The 21,569-nt window shown below is 40.3% G+C and overlaps 1 protein-coding gene across 7 annotated transcripts; it reads left to right on the top strand.

Moving 5' to 3' along the window:
* The first annotated feature begins 2,733 nt into the window (after window positions 1–2,733).
* miip (migration and invasion inhibitory protein) lies at window positions 2,734–15,834 on the top strand. Of its 7 annotated transcripts, none has more exons than XM_018725966.2 (9): window positions 2,734–3,597; window positions 4,068–4,252; window positions 6,272–6,341; window positions 6,595–6,706; window positions 8,496–8,572; window positions 10,015–10,141; window positions 11,538–11,634; window positions 12,594–12,714; window positions 13,848–15,834. In XM_018725966.2, the coding sequence occupies exons 1-8, from the start codon at window positions 3,156–3,158 to the stop codon at window positions 12,702–12,704; spliced, it is 1,221 nt and encodes a 406-aa protein (XP_018581482.2). In that variant the 5' UTR covers window positions 2,734–3,155; the 3' UTR covers window positions 12,705–12,714; window positions 13,848–15,834. The 7 variants fall into 7 exon arrangements, 6 of the variants coding, with proteins under 6 accessions (XP_018581482.2, XP_018581483.2, XP_018581486.2 ...); XM_018725967.2 differs by having other exon boundaries at window positions 2,734–3,579; XM_018725970.2 differs by having other exon boundaries at window positions 2,734–2,975.
* Window positions 15,835–21,569: the final 5,735 nt, after the last annotated feature.

Here is a 21,569-nt window from a genome sequence, read left to right on the forward strand (position 1 = left end):
GCTCATCTGAAAAATTAAAGAATTTTGTGAACATAAAAAAAAAAAAATCATTGTCAACCAGTCATGCAACACATTGAGCGCTGAACTAAGAGCAAAGGGCGGGAATTTTCAACTTGTTCGGCATCATCCTTGACACGGTTAAATTTGGCTCATGTAGCGCATCAACTTAATACGGTAAGATATTGAACCAAAGCAGGTGAACACACCCGCAGCTCTGAAATTGTCACACTACACATTCGCTGACTCTGCTGTTACTGGTCTTCATTGCTTAAATGTTGTCTCCGTCTTATTCCCGGTGTGGCTGATGGTTCGAGCTGAACGCCATATACGTTTCTATTTGATGATATCTGCTCCAGCGGTGAATCTACTGCAACAGGAGACAGCTGATAGCATGGTGGTTAGAACTACTACCTTTGGCTGCAAAGGTCACAGGTTTGATCCCCACCTCTGGCTGTAGTACCCTTGAGCAAGGTACTTACCCTAAATTGCTCTGGTAGATTTATTCAGCTGTGTAAATAATTGTAACCTTAACACTCTACGGTGCTTTAGAGAAAAGTCTCAGATAAATGTGAACAACCTTGTGTTTAACTCCAGCTTTCTCCAAAAAAGGATGGAAGTTGCTGTTCTGATGAAGTGAGGTCTACTGCTGCCAGTGATGTTATCTGACAGGTGAGGAACAATCCTCCACTCTCTGGTCATCCCACCTTCATTTCCATGACAACCATGTGGTGAGTGCAGAAGAAGTGGTGCAAGAATTTGGTGGAAACAGTTCTGGAGCTTCTCCACACATTTGGAAGGCAGGGATGGGAGGGAAAGGATGTTGCGTTGGCTGCTGGAAATGCGATTATGGCCATTTCCATGAGCCGATTGTGAGGCCGCACGGCTGCCTGCGGCTGATTGGAACTCGTAATTCCAGCAGCGCTCGCAAAATTAATAAGCTTTTGAAAGCATAATGTTTGGACAACACAGCCCAGTTATCACATTGCGGCAAAGTTAAGGGACGTATTCATTTAGAGCACAAATGCACAGGCATATTTTAATCCCTCTACATGTTGTTCGGTCAAGTTTCTGCGTCATTAAAAGTTAAAGAAGCTGTTGCTTCAAAAATGTTTAATTAGGAATGAATTTGTTTTTTGAATCTGTACCTTTTACATAAAGGAACCAATCACTAGTCAAAATTGCTGTTTCAAAAGTGTTTATTGCAGTTAAAAAAACACTGTCAAAGTGGGAATTTAAAAAAAAAAAAAGCATACAGAATGTATACATAAAACACCATAATAGAGATTATGACACTAACTGTAGGATTTATTCTACAGGTGCTATGTGCCCTGACGTTATATCACTTTTAGTGTTCTCCCTCCTTGATGAGGAGTGGCAAGAAGTTTGTCCGTGATTCGTTTTGAATTCCCCTGAAATTGAAGGCGATTATAGAAAGATGTCAGAATGAAAATATGAGTCACAAAGCAGCAGCAGATGAATGTGCCGCCACAGTCGTCATTCAATGCATATGTTCCTGAATGTGCTGTACGTCATATCGCTCTTTATTATCTGTTTGCTAACATTGGTTTGGTAACGTTTGAACGAACCGTTTCTCGTTCCTGATCTCATCTGAAATGTGTTGCCGGGAAGCAGTTCAAAGGAATCAGCACCACCAGCATCATCACCACCGTCAGCCCTGCCAGCATCATCAGCACCACTAGCATCATCAGCCCCAGTTCCATCAGCTGCACCAGCATCATCAGCACCACCAGCATCATCAGCCCTAGTTCCATCAGCTGCACCAGCATCATCAGCACCATCAGCACCACCAGCATCATCATAAACCCAAACGGCTCAGTGATCTTTATTCTAGTGACCCCAGGGATGCTTGTGTGAGAATAACCGAGGTTTTTGTAATTAATGTAGCTAAATTACATGCCCGCTGAACATGCAGAACCCGCAACACAATGTCTGATGATTTAAGTAAAATCTTTTCATTTTTTCAGTCGATCATTTGGTGTCTGATGTTTCGTTCATCAGTTTAAAGTAAAATTCTCCTGAGACAATAAAAGAAATAAAGGAATACATTTCGTCTTTAAGTCAAAACCCGGAAAAAATAACAATGTGAAGATGTGTCCATCCACAATAAAAGTAAATTACTGACAGATAGTGCGCACTTTTTTTAGTTTACCATATTTTACCAGGGCCAGTTCTTCTTTGCTGGCACTGAATGAAGGGGGGGGGCATAAAACTCGTGTGATCAGGGCCATATTCGGACTGGAGGAGTCCGATCCTCTTTTGGCAGCAGATATTTATGCGCTCAGACTTTCATCTATTATTTATGGAACCGAAAGCAAGTGAGAAACGCGATGCGATCCGCTCGTGGCAGAAATGCTGCAAATATTGCCATCTGCTGGTCCTGCGAGTTCTTCGGGGAAACTGAACCGCAGTCCTGTAGCGGACCTTGAACGGTTGGAACATTGTAATAGTTTTGTACCTTGATGTAGGTACAGTATACCTTTACAGTCGGACATGTGATCGCATCTCCGTTGTTCAAGTCGGCCTCCAACGCAGCCCCTCCGCAGACCTCTTCGAATCTCCGCCTCCGCTCAGTTTGCGTTTGTGTTGACGGTGGACCACTAGGTGGCAGCAGAACATATGGCAACGTGCAGTGACCCACAAACACCAACGAAGAATACGCCATAGTGCATTGTGGGTAACAGTATTCCAATCACAGTTCGACGAGAACCGGAAGTGGGAAGCGAGGCGTGAAGTACTTAATGAGGAGAAGTTAGGTATTACGGCGTACGAGGAGGGAGTGTTTCTGCTGTTTTAAATCGTATTGCACGAACAATTAATTAAAATATTAAAGTTAGTGCAAGAGGAAGCGCGATTGAGAAGCGTTGGAAGCTAGTGGTTTCTATGGAAACGATACACTGAAGTTGGAGACGCAGAGTTGTTTCTGATCCACTCACTATTTCGCTATGTGTTGTAAGGTACTTTTATTTTAAATTTTTTTTTTCCCCGTTGTTGAAGATACAATAGCTACACGAATTGTTACAAACCCGGGCGCGCAGAGTTTTTTTTTTTTTTTTTTTTTTTAGCGCGTTGATTTTTTTCGTAAAATATCCCCTGCTTGCCTTGACGAGCAGTGAGTGCGAACAGTCAGTGAGGAGATGATGATGATGTGTTCGCCTGAGGCCTTGCGTGGTTTACGAGGAAAGAACAGAGAGCTGTTGACGCAGCTGAAGGATCACGGGAAAATACTGCGGAGTTTGAGCGGGACATGGTCCCATAATGCATCCACGAATAGGGTAATAAATGAGTCAGTACGAACCCTAAGCAAATCACAGGTGGTGGACACTGAAACCAATGAATTAGACCCTATTACAGCTGCAGTCCCAAACAACAGTGAGAGACACGCAAGAGAGGACTGGAAGATGTCACAGGGCGTTTCTCCCGCTGAGCAGGTCCTGACACTTGTCCAAGGGCATCAGGGACAGGGGCTGGCTCGAGCCGCACTGAGTAGGTCTCAAACCCATGACCCGCACGAGACGTCCGCATTTCGACCGCTGACGCTCAGTATCAGGGGAGATCAGGGTAAACGATGGCTTATGGGTAAGTGTCTGAGTTAGTGTAGGGGCAGCTTGCAGTGTGATTGTTAGAGCTGCTGCTAAGTTTTGGACCGAAATGTTACAGGTTTGAATCCCACCACTCGCTGTAGTGCCCTTGAGCAAGGTACTTACCCTAAATTGCTCCAGTAAAATTACCCAGCTGTATAAATTGGGAAATAGTTGCTGTAATTCAACATTTTAAGTTGCTTGGGAGAAGTGAGCTAAATAAATACATGTAGGTGCAACCTATATGCTTGATTAAATGCAGCCCTATCTGTCATTTACAGTTATTCATATGGTAGATGCTTTTCTCCAAAGTGACTACTGTGTTTCACAATAGATAATGAGCTTTAAAATACAGACACACATCAAAACACACCTGTTTGTTTGATGGTGTGAGTTTGCTGGCCCTGGTTACTCATGTAGCTGCCTATAGGTGCCTGTGGATGTTCACTAAACAACCGTTTGCAATAGATAAGTCGCAGGACGCCGTGGAATGCTGCCTCCCTAAGCCCTCCGTTCCAGACCGTGACATTGGGCAGCACAGCTTTCCAGGACATGGTGATCTCTTGATGGACGAAGGCAGCAGTCGCTCATCACAGGCCAGAAAATCAGAAGTGAGGTCTAATCCTAGCCCACAGACACATCAGAGTGAGAAGGTGAGATGGGAGGAGGGAGACACTTAAGTACAGATATTGTCAATGAATGAATGAAAGCTGCCATCAAGCGGTGTTACTGCCATTGTTAGACATCATGAATAAAAGGGACAAAATAATCAGCATGTTCTCTTTACACGTTACACCCATTACCTTTGTTCAGCAGATGGCGTTTTCTTACTGTTAGATGTGAAAGATTTTAATAGTAGCTCTCCTGTTTGCATTAAATGTAATTCATTCTGTCAAAAGATGATTAAAACTAAGTGCTAAATTCACAAAGCCCTGCATATATTTCAGGTGGTCAAATCTAGGGAGACGGTAATACTGGTAATTATGGTAGAACTCTGTGGCAGCTGCTAGTATAGTGGTTAGAGCTGCTACCTTTGGACCCAAGGGTTGCAGGTTCAAATCCCCCCTGTAGTATTCCTGAGCAAGGTATTTCTGCTGAATTTCTCCAGTAAAATTTCCCAGCTGTATAAATGGGCAAATAATTGTCAGTATCTTAATGTTGTAAGTTGCTTTGAAGAACAGCTTTTGCTAAATGAGTAAATTAGCCGCTTATTATATTGTACCGTGTTCATTGTGCTAATTCTCCGTGGAGCCATGCAGTTATTGCAGGGTTGACTTAAAACCGATAAATGAGGTTGGTAGTATTAGTAAATCGTTTCCACCTTGTTTTGCATCAGATTGTGGTACGTCTTTATTTTTCATTTGTGCTACTACCTTCAGATTGATTCATTCATTTGTCCTTAAATAAGTCGAAAAAGTGTGTTTTTAAACAGAATGGTCCAAGCTCTTCTGTGTGTTACAGCAATATCATTTCCAGCTTTTTAAAAATAATGTCAGTATCATGGTGTTTTGGTGCTGCTGGTTACTAGATTGCTGTGTGCAGATCTAGGAGAGAACAGGACAGGAAAAGTAAGGTTGTGATGGAGTCAGTAGGGGTCTGGAAGTGTTGTGCGTAAATCTGATATTTTCTCACTTTCAGTACTCACAATAGAAATAGTAACAGCTGTCGCAGGAGCTTCTCAGTATATTTCAGAAAATGCTCTTAGTAACCCACATGATGTTTGGGGGTGCTCATCGAAGATGCTCAACTTCAGTCTCATGCTGCTTGTGCTACAGCCACTGCGAACATAGTTCTGGTGTGTATTTAAAGAAGCGTTGCCTGATGGCATGAAGATTGATGCTAGAAACACAATGTGTTTTTCCAGTTTCTATTTGTGTATTAATTGAAAGACTGGACTCAGGCTGTGGTCATAAAATATGTTATGTGCCCTACAGAATAGCCACATCTTTCACTGGTTTTAACCATCTGGAGTAGAACTCAGTCATCCACAGAAGCCAGTCCAGTCACCCAGAACACAGATGACTCAGTAGGTCATGTGGCATACACCTACACTGCCCAGAAGACCTTTGAGAAAGCTGATTTCATCACTGGACTGGCTTGTGCGCCTCGCTAAGTGGTTTGTGTGGAGGAACTTCTTGTTGGCCATCATGAAGTTCCCCATGACCATTTTTGCTGTTCATAACTGATTGCTCATAACTGATCCTTCATTCTGTGCATAATTTCTAGAACCTGTTCTCTTCTAATTTCTCTTTACCATGTAGACATCACTGCTTCCAAATTGGAGTGTTTAGTGATTATGCCAGTCCTTGTTGGGCGACTTCGTCAACTTGCTTACTTGTTGCCGCAATGGAAATTTCTTCATCTTTCTGTAGAATTGCCAGTTAAATGCATTCGCACCAGATTCATCTTCATGAAGGAAGTCTAAATGAAGTCTTGTCTAGTCATGCTTGGATGAAATGGATATTTTTTCCCAGTATAGTCTCCACCCCACCTTAATAGAGCTTAGCTCTCAACGTTGCCACTGACAGATCAAAAAAAATGTATGCCCCTGTATTTATGTAAAATTCTTCCTATGTCAGTCAGCAACTGGAGTACAGTGCTGAGACATCTGTAATTGTTTTCTGGTTTTGTGTTGCATAAATGATTATATTACAAAGTGTTTCTTATTCCAGGGTGATGGACATATGGGGACTTTAGAATGTCGTGCCCTAGAGCCATTACTGGGCTATGACTGGATAGCAGGTAATTGAAGCAGCACTACAGTTGAATCTGTTTAAACCCCTTTTCACAATACCTAGTGCCTTGAAACCTTGTATTGTTTTCAGTGCATTACTTATATCACCTGTACATTGTGTGTATTTGTCATCAGGAAAACAAGAAATTTCAGCCCATGTGATTACACCCTACTGCTTATTATCTGCTCTGAAAAGTATAGATGATTTTTGACTTGTGGTAAATGCTGTCAGTTTAACTTCAGTTTATGTATACTTTCCAGGCCTGTTGGATGTAGAAAACTCAGCAACGGAGTACTCTGAGCAGTTCTTCCTGGATTTACAGAACTTTCGACGTATTAACAGACAAGAATGTGTCAACAGCAGGCACACAGGGTAAGAGCCTCGTCTAGTGTATCAGGACCGCTGTTTGTCTACTTTTAGTATGATTGGTAAAAGGTATTATTTTACAATTACAGTTAAGAACTTAAAATAATTGTTTGGTAGTTATAAATATGTGGTTATTAGGTAAAAAGTACTAAAATCAGTTGTATTAATTCTGTAGGGTGTAATGGTCTTATTTGGATATCATAAACATTTTGTGTTTGTGAATTGACTGCAGGCTGATAGTGGTTTCTGCGCTCTGTAGAGCAAATGGCTAAATGTATTCACTGATTTCCCAAGTGATTCCCAGAATGAAAATGCAAGTGTAGGGGCTGGACCCTTAATAAGACAAGGATGCCTCAGCTGTCTTTTTTTTTTTTTTTTGAGAAATTGGAAAGGACTCATACGTTGTCTGACACACAATTCGACTAACATTGCAGGGAAAATAGTAACAAAAATAAAATTAAATAAGTGCAACCAAAAATTTGTGGCTAGCCTGAAACACATTTCACTGCTTCTTGTGTCTTTTGCTCTTGAACAGATCTATAAAAATTGCTCCACCTGGAAATAGTTGGATTGTTGGCAAATGCCATGTACAGTGATGTAGCTGAAATTCAGCCTGTTGTTCAGTGGAGCGAAGTTGGACTTGCAGTCATATTACAATGTGATTTTCTGATATTTTTGCCTGAGTAATAGTTCTATAAATCAGCCAGTCTGAGACTGACATCCTTCATCTCCTTACTTTGCTATCCACCTATCATGAACACAGTCACACTGAACAATTTACCTATCTTGTTGACAGTTAAGATGAACAGCTGACTCAAGTTCTGTTTTTCTTAGTAAACATAAAGTAATCACCTTATCCACAAGACTCGTAGAGTTCACTTGTATTTCACAACACACTATGAAGCCTCTGGTCCAGACTATGACGATATCACCCCTGGGCTAATGTAGCTCCTTCCTGTCTGGGTTTCCAGCCTCTCCCATCAATCCTTTTCAACTAATCCAGTGTCTATCCAGTTATGATTATCCTGCTAAAGGTGTCCACCCTCCCTGTGTCTGTGTTGCCATCCTGTGGCTGCCTGTATAAAGTTCAAGGCTTGTTCTAGCCTTTAAAATGATCAAAGGATCAGCATTTTTATACTTTGGTCACCTGATCTCTCTCAATACCCCAACAAGAGTGTTACAGTCCTCGACTTCTGGCTTCCTGCTTCTTTGACTTGCAAGTGATCCAAAATTGATAGCCTTTCATTTTTTTTTTTTCCAATTTTTTTTTCTTCTCCTTTGCTCTCTGCCATTATGGGAAAAATCTCTCCCTCACAACTCCTGAATCTTTCCCAGCATTCAAGAAAGGTCTCAAAATGTTGGTGCTCTCGTGTCTGTCTCTTTGATTCCTGTTGAATGTAGTTCTGTTTGTCCTGAGTTGCATATTGCTGTTGAGAAAGCATCATTTTCATTTTAGTCTCCATCTGCTTAATTATCATCCAAAATGGCTTTTAACAGCCTAGTGATTAGAGTTGCTGCCTTTTGGATCCAAAGGCCGCAGGTTCGACTGTAGTACCCTTGAGCAAGGTGCTTACTCTGAATTGCTCCAGTAACATTACCCAGCTGTATAAATAGGTAAATAACTGTAAGGCACTTAACACTGTAAGTTGCTTTGGGGAAAAAGTGTGAGCTAAATGAATAAATGTAACAGAAGGAGTTTTTTGAGGTTTGTTGTTTTTCAATTATTTGTTTAGAGGACTTGGTCTGAAACTGTAACCTGGACAAAGTTGATGTGAACTTTTTTTTTTGTCTTTAGAGCAAAAGAAAATGAAGATTCATCTTTATCACGATCAAGAGAAAGGAACCCACAACACGCAATGGAGACACACAAGTGTATGGTTTCTTATATTCTGTGTAGAAGCAATGGGCTTTTACTCTTCAGCTTTGTGTGTGTGTGCATGTATGGGCTAGTGTTTTTATGTATATGTGTGCATATATACTTTGGAAGAATATATCTTAATCTATGATACCTTTTGTCTCATTCTGGTTCATCACTGTTAGTCATTTCCTTTTATACATTTTCCTTTTGACTTTTCATTTTCATGTGACGCATGAATGATTGCTTGCAGCTGGGGAAGGCAAAAGCCTAGATTGTAAAGATGGAACATCCTGCACCAGGGTGTGATCACCTGTCCTTGTGTTCAGTTGAATTGACTCAAAATTGGTGAATGACCGAGCGCAGATTCCAACAACAGCTTTATGAGTTTGGTTCAGTCGGAGCACAAAATTTACACAGTTTTGTACATGCTCGCCACAACTTTGTAGGAGTTACTCCACGATGACTCGAATGGCTGCAGAATCTTCCAAAAAAAAGAAAAGAGTAATATTTTAAAGATGAAAAGATTGGTGAAAAGATAAGTCATTTAAAATATAACTAGGCCAGCACTCAGTTGTGACTGCATTTTTTTAACATATTTTATGTACTTACAGTTCAGGTATGTATATGAAAGATGACCAAGGATGCATTTCAGCCTCAGGCCTTCATCAGTATCCATAGACAGTTAATTTGGGCTTGTACAAAATGGACAACATGGTATCAAAAGTGGCACCAACTGTGATATGATACACACACACATTTTCAGAACCGCTTGTCCCATACGGGGTCACGGGGAACCGGAGCCTACCCGGTAACACAGGGCGTGAGGGGGAGGGGACACACCCAGGACGGGACGCCAGTCCGTCGCAAGGCACCCCAAGCAGGACTCGAACCCCAGACCCACGGGAGAGCAGGACTGCGGTCCAACCCACCGCACCCCGCTGATATGATACAGCACTAGAGAAAATATCTACATCCCAATTGATTGGTCAAAGTAACTGCTAATAAGCTCTTATACTCACTTCTTTGTCAAATGAATATTCACATGCTGTAATGCAATGTCAACCTTACCATCTGTTGTGCGTGGCCGAAATAAGTGTTTTGCAACATGATGAATGCCCTTTGTCCAGCCACTTGTCTTAATGTTCTTTTCCCAATGATCTTCATTGTTTTGTGCAATTATGTATCACGTCTTATTTATTGTCTCACAAGTGCCTTCACAACTGAGAGTTCTGGCCTATTTTTACTTTATTTCAGTTGGAACACAGAGAATACACCATGTTCAACTGAACCTTTTGGGAATGAATGCAGAATGACTTGAAGGAATGACCTGAAGAAGCTCTTTGTAGAGTCTCTGTTTCTGCATGCTTTTCCTCAGCTTTAGCTACAACAACTGATAACTGATGAGCTCCTGAGAGTAGGTGGAAGGTTTAAACCACACATTCCTTCTGTTCTATAGGTATTTTCTGTTACAGAATCAATAGCCGTCTCTTTCCCACACCCCTGGATTTCAAAGCAGCCTGTCCAGTGTGCAGGATGCCCAAAACTCAGCACCCTCACACTACAGCAGAACCAGCCTTCACCCGGTAATCTTCTTTTTTCAATAGGCAAAATACTCACCTCTCTTCAGATGGTATGTGTGAGGGAGCCACAACCAGCCTGCATCTTTGTCAGTATAGCCTACTCCTAGATGCCCATCAGTCATAGTTTTCGAAGTTTTATGTAAAATTTTCATATAAATGTAACAATAACAGCAACAAACATAATAAACAAAATAAATATCTGAATTATTAAAACAAACAGGATTGTGAAAGCAAGTATACATAAATAAATGAATAAATACAAGTAAATCAATCATAAGAAGCATACATTAAATTACCAACCTTGCAAAACCTTTCCAACAGAACCTTAAAACAGGGAAAGGACACAGGTGAAAATAAATATCTGACTAATTGAACTAAACAGAATTGCGAAAGCTTGTATACATAAATGCATGAAAAAAATACAAGTAAATCAATCATACATGAAAAACTGTTTTTCTGATTTTATCATCTTGACATTATTTTGCAGATTAATTGTTTCCAGCTGGCAGAGTTTATCTGATCATAATATTATTGAGTTAAAGTGATTAGACACCAAGTTGAAAAGTTAAAGAAAACATTATTTCAAGGGCAAATATATTTTATACTCTATGAATCTCAAACTCGTAGATAGATTGGTTCTTCTCCCACAAAGGCATGTTGTTGTAAAATCATTTGGTATTATAAGAACTATGTCATAGATCAATAGACAATAATTTATCTGAGAATTTTAATAATTGACAATCTGTAGTTTACACTTTGCTTTATATTAGCACAGGCACCTGTACCTTTGGTTTATATTTTTCCCGAAAGGCAAAGGTGTTTAATGGATTGTAAAAGAGTACATCGCGGTAACTATTTTGCATGATTTAATTGATAATGGAACAGTGAAAGATAATGTTCATTAACTCACTGACCTTTTAGCATTGAATGTGATGTAGTTCCACTGTAATTAGAACATGAAATTGAGTTCAATGACACTTTGTATGAGTTGCAGTTCGCTGTACAATTATGCTTGCACATCTGATGGGATGTGTGTTTTACAGGAAATCCATAGCATATAAAGCATTACTTGTTATGCTAAATATCAGAACGTAAACGACTGCTACTCTGGTGGTGATTTGTTAATCTCCATTTGCAAAATATGCTTTTATGAATACGTAGAATGCATATTTTGTTTAATAAAGAAAGAGAAAAAGTTTGCTGCCCACTAGCTTATTATTCTGTGGCTCATTTTGGGTGAAAAGTTTGAAAGGCCTTGATTTGCAGTATGCTTATATAATCTTTGATTTTAATTAATTGTCTTAGATTTGTGTGCTAAATTGATTTCTGTTAAAGTTCGTAAGTTGCTGCACTGGGAGTTTCTGCAGCACCGTATGTTTGTCTGATGCATCTTGGATAGGATCAGCATTCCACGCTCCGCTGTAGTACCAGCATACCAGTACAGAGCCCATCGCCGGAGCAGCTTTGACCCCTCCACCAGCCTGGGGCTGCCATCTGTGAGTTTTGTCCTTACCCACCCAGTTCCAGGCCTCTTTGTGTTTCAGGAAATGATGCTGCTGTAAACACTTTTTATGACGTTGCTGAGAAACAGGCATTGTGGTGGCACAGCAAGGTAGCACTGTCTCCATAAAACACCTGAGTAGCGCGTGAGAATGTGGGTTTCCTTTTTGTACTGTGATTTCCTCCCACAGTCCAAAGATACGTTTTAAGTGAATTGGGAACACTAAATTGCCCATAGCACCAACCACTGAGGGTTGATGCCCTTCCTAACATCAACCCTCGCTATTTACTCCAAGGCTAGGTAAACGGTTAGGGTTGACGTCAGGAAGAGCATCTGGGCATAAAGTCTCCGCTTCAGCCACGCCTCGACGGCTGCGACACTTGGAGGTAAAGGCTGTCAACCTGGCATCTCCTCAAAAAAGACACTGTAAAACTGAAAAGTAGTAGGTAATAATATGGTGTTTATTTACATTTATTCATTTCCCAGATGCTTTTCTCCAGAGCGAATCCCAGCGAACACTATCTAGTGTTATCGGCCTATATCTTATTCACCCCGGGTCACTTACACTGCTAGATAACAGTTCCTTAAAATGTTTGAGTCATATGTCATTTAAATAAACAAAACATACCCTTTTGAAATTCAGTGAACGGCAGTCGTCTACTGAACATTTCCTCATAATTGCTTGGGGAAATATTTTTGTTGTCTCATTCTGTTGAAGCATTAAGTTCTGTTTAACCTATAACAGTCAGAGTCACATGTTACAAAAGGGGCTCGGGAAAATGAGTTGACAGTACCAAGCATGGCTGCGATTACCCACAATACACTTTAAAGGTCCGGTCAACCGTAACAGAAATCATTATCAGGTACCCTTTGGTGTGTCATTTTTCTTGCAAAACTGACAAAACTTCCTTGAAGGCCCTGCACATGTGATGACGTATGTGTGTCTGTTCTCAGCACTGTTTAGCAGGTCGGTGTAACACAGCTCCTGCCAACAAAGATCAACTCAGCAGCTTGGATTTGCACAGCTCTCTTGACAAAGTGCCATCTGACCGCTGTGGAGCTTAAGGAACGCATGGTAAAGCCCAAACAGCTTCTTGCTGCTCCTACAGGAGCACATAGAGCAGAACAGCAACTTTAAACTGTTGCCACTTCCTGGTGATGACTCTGAGTGAGTGTTTATTTTTGCCGTCATCAAATGAGTATCATTTAAGAGTAAACGTTAAGCAAAGAGCAAGAAAGAACTCTGGTAATTGCTCATGCCGTGAAAAAGGCATTGTCTAGTGTTTAGTAATGCTTCACACTGGACTCATTTCCTGTCAAATGCTTTGGATGCTTATTAATTTAGTCATGTTTGAAATCTTAAGCACCATTGCATGTACATGAGTAATGTAAATAACCTGCAGGAATTTTAGTAATTTTAACTGGAACCAAAAAATTTCTCATATGGAACCGAAATGTATTTTGCTATTCGTTCAAGACGTCTCTTGTACTTTGTAGACCTTTAGCTTTGGAGAGGTTACTTTGCTGTTGTCTGGGTTTGATTGCTCTTTATTTCTTCTCAGCCTCTGCCTTGTTTTGTTGACATTTTGAGTGGTTTCCCCCTTGAGAAGTCGAAACAAAAGCAGTAGTTTTTTTTACATGTTGGTGGAAGCCTAGTTCAAAACACAAAGTTTTAGTACACAAAGTACAAAAGTACTAAAAGGTTGTTATTTTTCCGTAAGAAAATGTTATGTGTTAAGCAGCTGCTTAAATCATAGGTCACAAAACCCATCAAACAATGTGTGGTACCATGGAGGCTTTATGCATTATTATACAAAGCAAAAGAGTCACAGGTAGTGTATTGTAAGACACTTAAAAATTGAAAATAGGACCCTCATGACATTTGAAAAATTTGAAATTTGGAATCATTTGTGAACATTTGTTCAGTGTGTTTGATGGGGTGAGGGTCATATGTGCTGATGTAAAATGTATCCTAGGAATCAACAGTAGTTTATATAAGCATTGATGAATTTAACAAAATGTAATAAATATTTTCTGTATTGTCCTTTGAAAAATTGTTGGCAATGTTCCTACTACTTCAAAGTTGAAGTGCTGCCATAGTCTGTTCCAGAGGTAACGTTCTTGTCCAGCAGCACTGTTACTGTGATGTTTGTGAGCCCTTGCTGACCTGGCACAAAACTGACCTTTCACTTTGCTTTTGCTCTTCAGGACGTCTCTGCAGACTTACAGGAGACTCGCAGACTTACAGGAAGCCAACCGTCAGATGAGCTGTTTCATGTTTCACGTCTGGCCAGGTGTCATTTCCAGCACCTTGTTCCAAAGAGAAATAAATCCCATGACACCAGCTGCCCTACTGCCCAAGACTGGTTGAGCTTGTGCAGAAACGGTAGCAAGGAGAATAACAGTGAAAGTTTGAATGAATTCATTGACCTTTCACCTGACCTAGTGCTATTTTTAATAATGGAACAGCTTTGTTTTGGGTACTAGTAAGGCTGCTCTAATTTGCTGTATCATTCTGACAGGTTCAAAACATTCTTAAGCCCATTCTTAGTAAATGTTGATTTTGATTCAGCTACTTCATCCTGTGTCGCTGGTAGATATGCCAAGACTGAGACAGACGTAAGCACGTATCGCACGCATCATGTTTCGGAGAACTGTCATTGCTGTACCTGTAAGCTCCACTAAAACAGTAACTACAGGTGCTCGTCTAGAGCTATTCGTTCTTAAAGGTTGAGGTCATAGTTTGTAACAGCTTATATAATTTAGACCTACCATGTACATCTCTCAAACTGTTATGAATAGTTAATACACGTGGGTTGAATGCTGATACATGAATGTTACTGCAGCACATTAGCTGTAAACACTGAAGGTATTGCTGTACCTTGGCTCTTTAACCTGTTTTTTTAATGTATTGCTGTTTTTGTAGGAATTTGTATAGCAAATTAACATGGATACTTGTTCATTTAGTATCCAGTAGACTTTAGAAGATGTGTTTCAGGATGAAATGGGTGCTGTAATACAATTTACACCACGAAGAGATCATGCTATCGTTTTTAAAGCAGAATTTCTCTTCTTCGAGGGCTAAGTAAGCCCTTTCCGAACAGTGCGGAAGCTGGTCGAAGACTTGGAACATGTCATCAAACTAGCTTCTCTTCTGTTAAGCATTTTCTGTCTAGTTCTCATCGCACCTCTAAACCCACAAGCAGATAATGCTTGCATATCTTCACATACCATACAAAGTTTCATTCTCGCTTGTTTCTGTTGATGACACACAGGGCTTTTCGACCCACACCATCATCTGCCTTTGGCTTCATTCGCAATTACTGGTTGTGTCCTGCTTTTCCGAATGGCATCTAGTCTTGGGTTTTTGAGTGATCACTGTACTGTGTTCATTAAAATACTGGGTTCTCCTTTTGACCTATGAGAACTTTTTCTTTTAAACATATTTAATCTACTCAGCCCTATCCACCATTTACCCTTTATAGCTGTCAGCACTGCATATTGATGTTATGTACAATTTCCTCTGGATTAATACTACTCATGTTAATCATTAATGACTTGAAGTAGAGCATGAAGGTGGTTTTAAATGTTCCCTCTTATTTATTAACGTTGTTGACCTTTTTCTGCCTTAATCTCTCAAGTGAAATAGAAATTGCACAGAAAGCACTGTGCCAGGGAATGATTGCACAAGCCCACTCACCCTGTAGAATGCCTTACTGCCCATATCACTTGCCTAAAAAAGTCCCAACGCTTTATAAGAAAGGTGCTCTCAGTGACTATGAGTGCGAGGATAGAGGAGAACAAGTCCATATTAACTTTTGCTCTTGGCCGAAGAGCAGTGTGAACAGTAAAAAGTCCCAGAAGGATGTAGGTGTGTGAAAAAAATCATTGGGGAATTCACTTTTATCATACTTGCACATCATAGATTAAACCAGCACTTTTTTCCCCTCCCTTTGCATCAGTACTGATATGTATCAAGTCCTGGTTACTTTCAGGGTTATTTCAATAAGTTCTGCAAGCGTTTCTTTACACCCTAGATTTTTCAGGTGCTAATCCATTAGATCTTCTTTCCCTGTGTTCTATTTCAATGCACACCATGTATAACTTTTTAAAACTGGATTGTACCATAGAAGTAGCTTGTAGGTGGGGAATACATTCCTGCTATTTTTTTAATCAAGACATGATTATCCTGTTATTTGCCCTATCCTCCAAGATGTGAGAACTTTCCTGGTTATATATTGATGATTGGGTTTGATTTTTTTTTTCTCCTCAAAATGTTCTTTGGGAAATCTGCAAAAAAAAAAAAAAAAAATTCATAATTAAATGCTGAAAATCAGTATCAAATTTTCTCTTGGTCAAGTGTTGCATGGAGAAATATCTTTCCCTATGCATCCCTTTTCAGGTTTTGAAAGCTGCACATTTTAGATCTTAAAGAAAATACCTGCAAGGTGCCAGATTTGCGTCCCATGTGATACATACTGGTTTCACTAAACAGAAGAAAAAAACTTGCTTTTTTGATCTACACAACATTGAACCTGCTAAGTGCAGCATCGGTAAAGTGATTATATTCAGTTTGTACTTTATCTTTTCCATATCTTATGTCACTCACTCTTAATAAGGTGTTGTACAAAGACTATCATCTCACTGAAGAACAAAAGACCACGAGCTGTTAATAAAATTTAAAAAAAATAGAATAAAGGGTATTAGGGGTGTGGTGGCGCAGTGGGTTGGACCGCAGTCCTGCTCTCTGGTGGGTCTGGGGTTCGAGTCCCGCTTGGGGTGCCTTGCGACGGACTGGCGTCCTGTCCTGGGTGTGTCCCCTCCCCCTCTGGCCTTACGCCCTGTGTTGCCGGGTAGGCTCCGGTTCCCCGTGACCCCGTAAGGGACAAGCGGTTCTGAAAATGTGTGTGTGTGTGTAGAATAAAGGAAGGGGGGGGCACGGTGGCGCAGTGGGTTGGACCTCGTCCTGCTCTCCGGTGGGTCTGGGATTTGAGTCCTGCTTGGGGTGCCTTGTGATGGATTGGCATCCCGTCCTGGGTGTGTCCCCTCCCCTTCCAGCCTTGCGCCCTGTGTTGCTGGGTTAGGCTCCGGCTCCCTGTGATGGTTTGGACTGTGTGTGTGTGTGTGTGTGTGTGTGTGTGTGTGTGTGTGTGTGTGTGTGTGTGTGTGTGTGTGTGTGTGGAATAAAGGAAACATTCACACAAGGGCATGCTGGGGTCTAGAATAACCTTCCAACTGTTATGAAGCAGCCAACTCTGTACCAAATAAAAAAAATATTGTAAATTATTCACTGATTTTGAGACTTGCACCACTTGCTGAATTCAGGGGTAGATTTTAGTGTTCGAAGGCCCATAGCACTTTCACTGTGACATGAGCAAATAAGGAGGGTAAACACAAATTACACTGATTGATATGATGCACTTTAAACTTTAAAATTCTGATGCTAAACCACATGATTGATGCAAAAGCCAAAGAGAACTTTTTAGGAAATGCCTAGAAGTTCTGGAGTCATTTCTAAATGTCATGCTGAAGTTTTAGTTGTACTAAATTTCTTTCTTAATATTTTTCCTTCCCCCTTATTTTTCTACTTTTTTTTTCTTTTTTTTTGCTTTTTCTTAGGTGCTAACAGTTTTGCAAGACCATATCATTGTGCCTACAGTACCCAATAGAAAATCCAGCACTGGCTGAATTGCTTTCTCTTGTTTGTACTTGGGTTCTTGATTAAAAAGACCTAAAATCTGTATTTTTATGATGGTCAAATGTAACACTTTTCATAAATTATGCAGATTCTATCATTTAGTTGAAGCTTCTACAGTGGTAACTGATCAGTTAGGACCTTGACAGCTCTTACTGCTGACTTGCAACATCAGTCAGTTTGATGGCAGCTGGTTATATCCTGCTGGTGTTTTTTGTCAGCACATTGATGTGCAGCATTGCACTTTTAGTGCCCAAAGCTACTTCTCATGTTTTTACATTTGACTAATCTGTTTCTTAGCTTGTAATCTTATGAACACTGTAATAATCCTGTTTAAGTTTTAACACTGAATAATCAAACACCTTTTCAGCACAACCAGATGGTAGATATCTGTCGGTGTGGACATAAACACGTGTTTGGTGGTTCCATCCTCTCCCTCTTGAGTGGAATTCTTTAGTGGGAGGATTTATTTTTGTTAAAGAACTGACTGATCTATGAGAAGGGAATGAAAGAGCAATGCTGCAGGTTTAATGTAATCAATTGTTTGTTGTGGAGGTAAAGCAACCTGTATTTTCGTGACCATTGAAACCGAGAGACTGGCTGTTACCCTCAATCATCCCTGCCTAATCCTGCTCCCTTGGGAAGGGGTCTCCACAGTGCCTAGGGCAAAAAGACAAAAGAAATTTAAAAAGCTGAAAAAATTTGTTAAAAAAAAAACAAAAACTGTATGCAACTACAAGTTTTCCTCCATGCAGCTTGTGTACAGTGGAACGAAATGTCGTTTCTTCGGAGACCATGATGCAAGACAGAGCATAGCAAAAGACAGTGAATAAGTAAATAAATAAATACACAGGATAGGATGCGGGTATGGCTGTGAGCTGTCGGCAGTTGTGGAGTAGTAGTAGTTGTAGTAGTAAAAAGTAAAAAAGTAGACTAAAAGTTTAAAAAAAAAAAAAAATTTAAAGGTTTAAAACATCAGTTCCAGACTTTCTTTGCAAATGAATCATATGGTTTAGAATTAGAATAAAGTAACTCATGTCAAGCAGTGTAATTCAGCTGGTGTTTACCCCTCATTTTGCACATGCTTCCACCAAATGGTAAATTTTCTGAGTATTTACACAATCACCATCAGTGGTTCTCCCTTTGTTTGAATATGTTCTGTAATCAGTTGTTTTCAAATCTGGCTGAAAGCATGATTTTTGCATGCTCAGGACTGCATGTTGTTTGTTTTTATATTTCAAGTTTCTCCTTAAGTTACTGTGTTCTGCTCTGTCAGCTGATTGTCTAACAAATAGTGTCCCAACATATCACATGTTCTGCATCTTCTAGTATAATGGTTTCTTCTCCTGCATACACACTGATGATGAGGGTGTCCAATGTGTTTAGCTAAAACATGTTATTCATATGCAGCTATTTATGATGTACATTTGTTCATATGGTGGGATGTAACAAACTAACTGTACTTTAGAATTACACATCTGCAACTAAATCTCTGCTAATGTAATGACACATTGCATTTTTTATGGGATGTATGTTACTTTGGAGAAAAGCATCTGCTAAATGAATACATGTGAATATATTGTGCTTATTTTAAACTATTTGATTGGCTCTGTTTCGGACCAATTTGTTTGGATTCCAGCACCCGAATTTAATTCATAACACGTTTACTAGAGTTGAGCAGGTCATCTGCGTTAGAATTTGACTGACACATTAAATCGACAGCGTCTTTGTCGTACGATAATCAATAGTATCAATAACCCATCAGAAGCCGTAGATGTATTATGCTACATAAAATATTCCATTTCAATCACTGACAATATTTGTGCCAGTGCACCCAGCAAAATGTGCAACTATTTTCTCTGAAGTCTATTTTCAACATGCTGACACGTTTTGTAACATACAGGTCGAGATTCCAGTACATGTGAAATCCATTTTGCCTTTATATACGCTCCAGAATTCTCGTACCACTTTTATGCAGTTGGTACCAAGAGTCTGTATTTCATTTCATTCCTTTGACTCATTTCTAACTCGGAAACCCCAATCTTGATTTCAAACTGCCATTTGAAATAATCTCTCACAATCTGACATCCTTTGTACCTGGCTAGTCTCTCTGCTGGTCTTGAATTAAAATATTGCTTCATAATGTCATGCTGTCTTACTCACCTACTGTTCGGAACTTTGACATGGCACGGGATGAATCTTTCCGCCACAATCATCACATTTGTTACATTTCTCCAGCCTGTTGTTACTTTCTTTGCAACATCTACAAAATCCACCCATTTCTCAACTGCACAGCCTCCGACCGCAAGACCCTACGGCGAACTGTGAGAACAGCTGAAAAGATCATAGGAGTCTCTCTACCCTCCATTGACACCTCATACTACAACTGCTGCATCCGCAAAGCCACCAACATTGTGGACGACCCTTCAACCCTCTGACATCCTATCTGGCAGGAGGTACATTTCGTTCCACTGTACACAAGGTATATAGAGTAATGACAATAAAAACAACTTCTTGCCAGGTCCTTGTTCTCTGCATATTGCTCAACTTCAACTCATTACTTTGTTACTTGGACAGATGCATCTACTAAATTAAATGTAAATTTTAAATACGAACACATTAAAATACAAGCGCAACTCCTCTGGTCTGTCTACTGTGGAAGAAGTTTGACATAACTCAAAGGACCCAAAATATGAGAGAGTATCTTACCTTATTTCACCCCAGCTGGAGAGAGAGTCCCCTGTCCCCTGTGTCAGAGTCTACGGAGTCTCTCAGAGCATCCAATACATATACATCATACAGACGGTCACCGAGTTACATTGGTCTTACTTATGATTTTTCGACTTTACAATGGTGCGATAGCGATTCACATTCAGTAGAAACCATACTTAGAATTTAGAATTTTGATTTTTTTCCCAGGCAAGCGATATGGGGTGCGATACTCCCTTGCGATGCTGGCCAGTGGCAGCAAGCCACATCTCCCAGTATGCCACGCGGTTGCTAGTGTATACAACTGATACTCTACAGTGTGCTGCGTTGCCAGTGTTTTTTTGGATATCCCCCCACATCTACGTTGTGTTTTGTGCACCCATCATGTCTATGAAATGCCCATCTGTATCCTCTGCTACTGGTGGGAAGAAGAAGAGGAAGGCATTTACTCTGGAGGAGAAACTCAAGATAATTGCCCAGCATGAAGGCGGCAATCCCGTAATGGCCATCGTACGTGAACATGGACTTTCGCAATCGACGATCTCGACCATCTTAAAGGATAAGAAGCAATGATGTTCAGTAGGTTAGGTGTATTCCGTGCATTTTCGACTTGGGATATTTTCAACTTGCAATGGGTTTATCGGAAGGTAACCCCATCGTAAGTCCAGGACAATCTGTATAGTTCTAGAAACACATGCTACATATATGGTAACATTTCCCAATGGCTTTCTTTCTGCATGATCAACGTGTGCTCAGCTTGTGTTTACCTCTATTTTGTTACTTATCTACCACGTTTCCTATAGGCTGAAGTGAGGTATGCGCATCATAAAGCAGGCACCCTACACCCCTTCAGCTTATTTCTCAACCTGTCAACATTCTTTATTTTCTTGTTTTTTCAGTCCCGTCGTCTGGTCAGTGTCTATTTACCCCTTAGAGTTGGGGGTGCAGTTTCGGTACATTCCTGCTTCTCACACAACGGGCTTTCAGTTCAGCAACAGTTACAGAACTCCCCAGTTGTACATTTTCTGCATACTGTCATTTCTGCTCAATTTTCTTATTTTTCTCTCACACTGCTGCCATCTCATTCCACTTAGGATTGACTTTTAAGGCACCGTTGAAATGTATTCACTTTTTGAGTAATTTATATTCTTATTGAGATTTACTTTTGATTATTGTGTTATGAATTTACTATGTTAATATGTTATGTTATGCTTTACTTTTAGATTTACACTACTGTGCAAAAAGGCACTTAGATGTTATTTAGTGTCCTCTGCATTAATATCAATGGGAAAGAGCATATTTTAGATTTCCAGGCTTTCCTTTTGCAAAAAGTTATAGTATTACAGTAAGGGTTTTGTATGTTGTTAAAGAAAGTACACACATACACAAACAAACACACACACACTGTCTGAGGCCATTTGTCCCAAGCGGGGTCGCGGCGAACTGGAGCCTAACCCAGCAACACAGGACACAAGGCTTGAGGGGGAGGGGACACACCCAGGATGGGACGCCAGTCCATCGCAAGG

The sequence above is a fragment of the Scleropages formosus genome, chromosome 22, assembly GCF_900964775.1.
Source record: "Scleropages formosus chromosome 22, fSclFor1.1, whole genome shotgun sequence".
NCBI classification, from domain to species: Eukaryota; Metazoa; Chordata; class Actinopteri; order Osteoglossiformes; family Osteoglossidae; genus Scleropages; species Scleropages formosus.

What these genes read in the sequence shown, in the direction of transcription:
- miip (XM_018725966.2), top strand. Translation starts at nt 3,156, where the DNA reads ATGATGATGATGTGTTCGCCTGAGGCCTTGCGTGGTTTACGAGGAAAG. An exon ending in AGACACATCAGAGTGAGAAG is followed by an intron (nt 4,253 to 6,271) that starts GTGAGATGGGAG and finishes TTCTTATTCCAG; the next exon opens with GGTGATGGACATATGGGGAC. An exon ending in GCAGAACCAGCCTTCACCCG is followed by an intron (nt 10,142 to 11,537) that starts GTAATCTTCTTT and finishes CATCTTGGATAG; the next exon opens with GATCAGCATTCCACGCTCCG.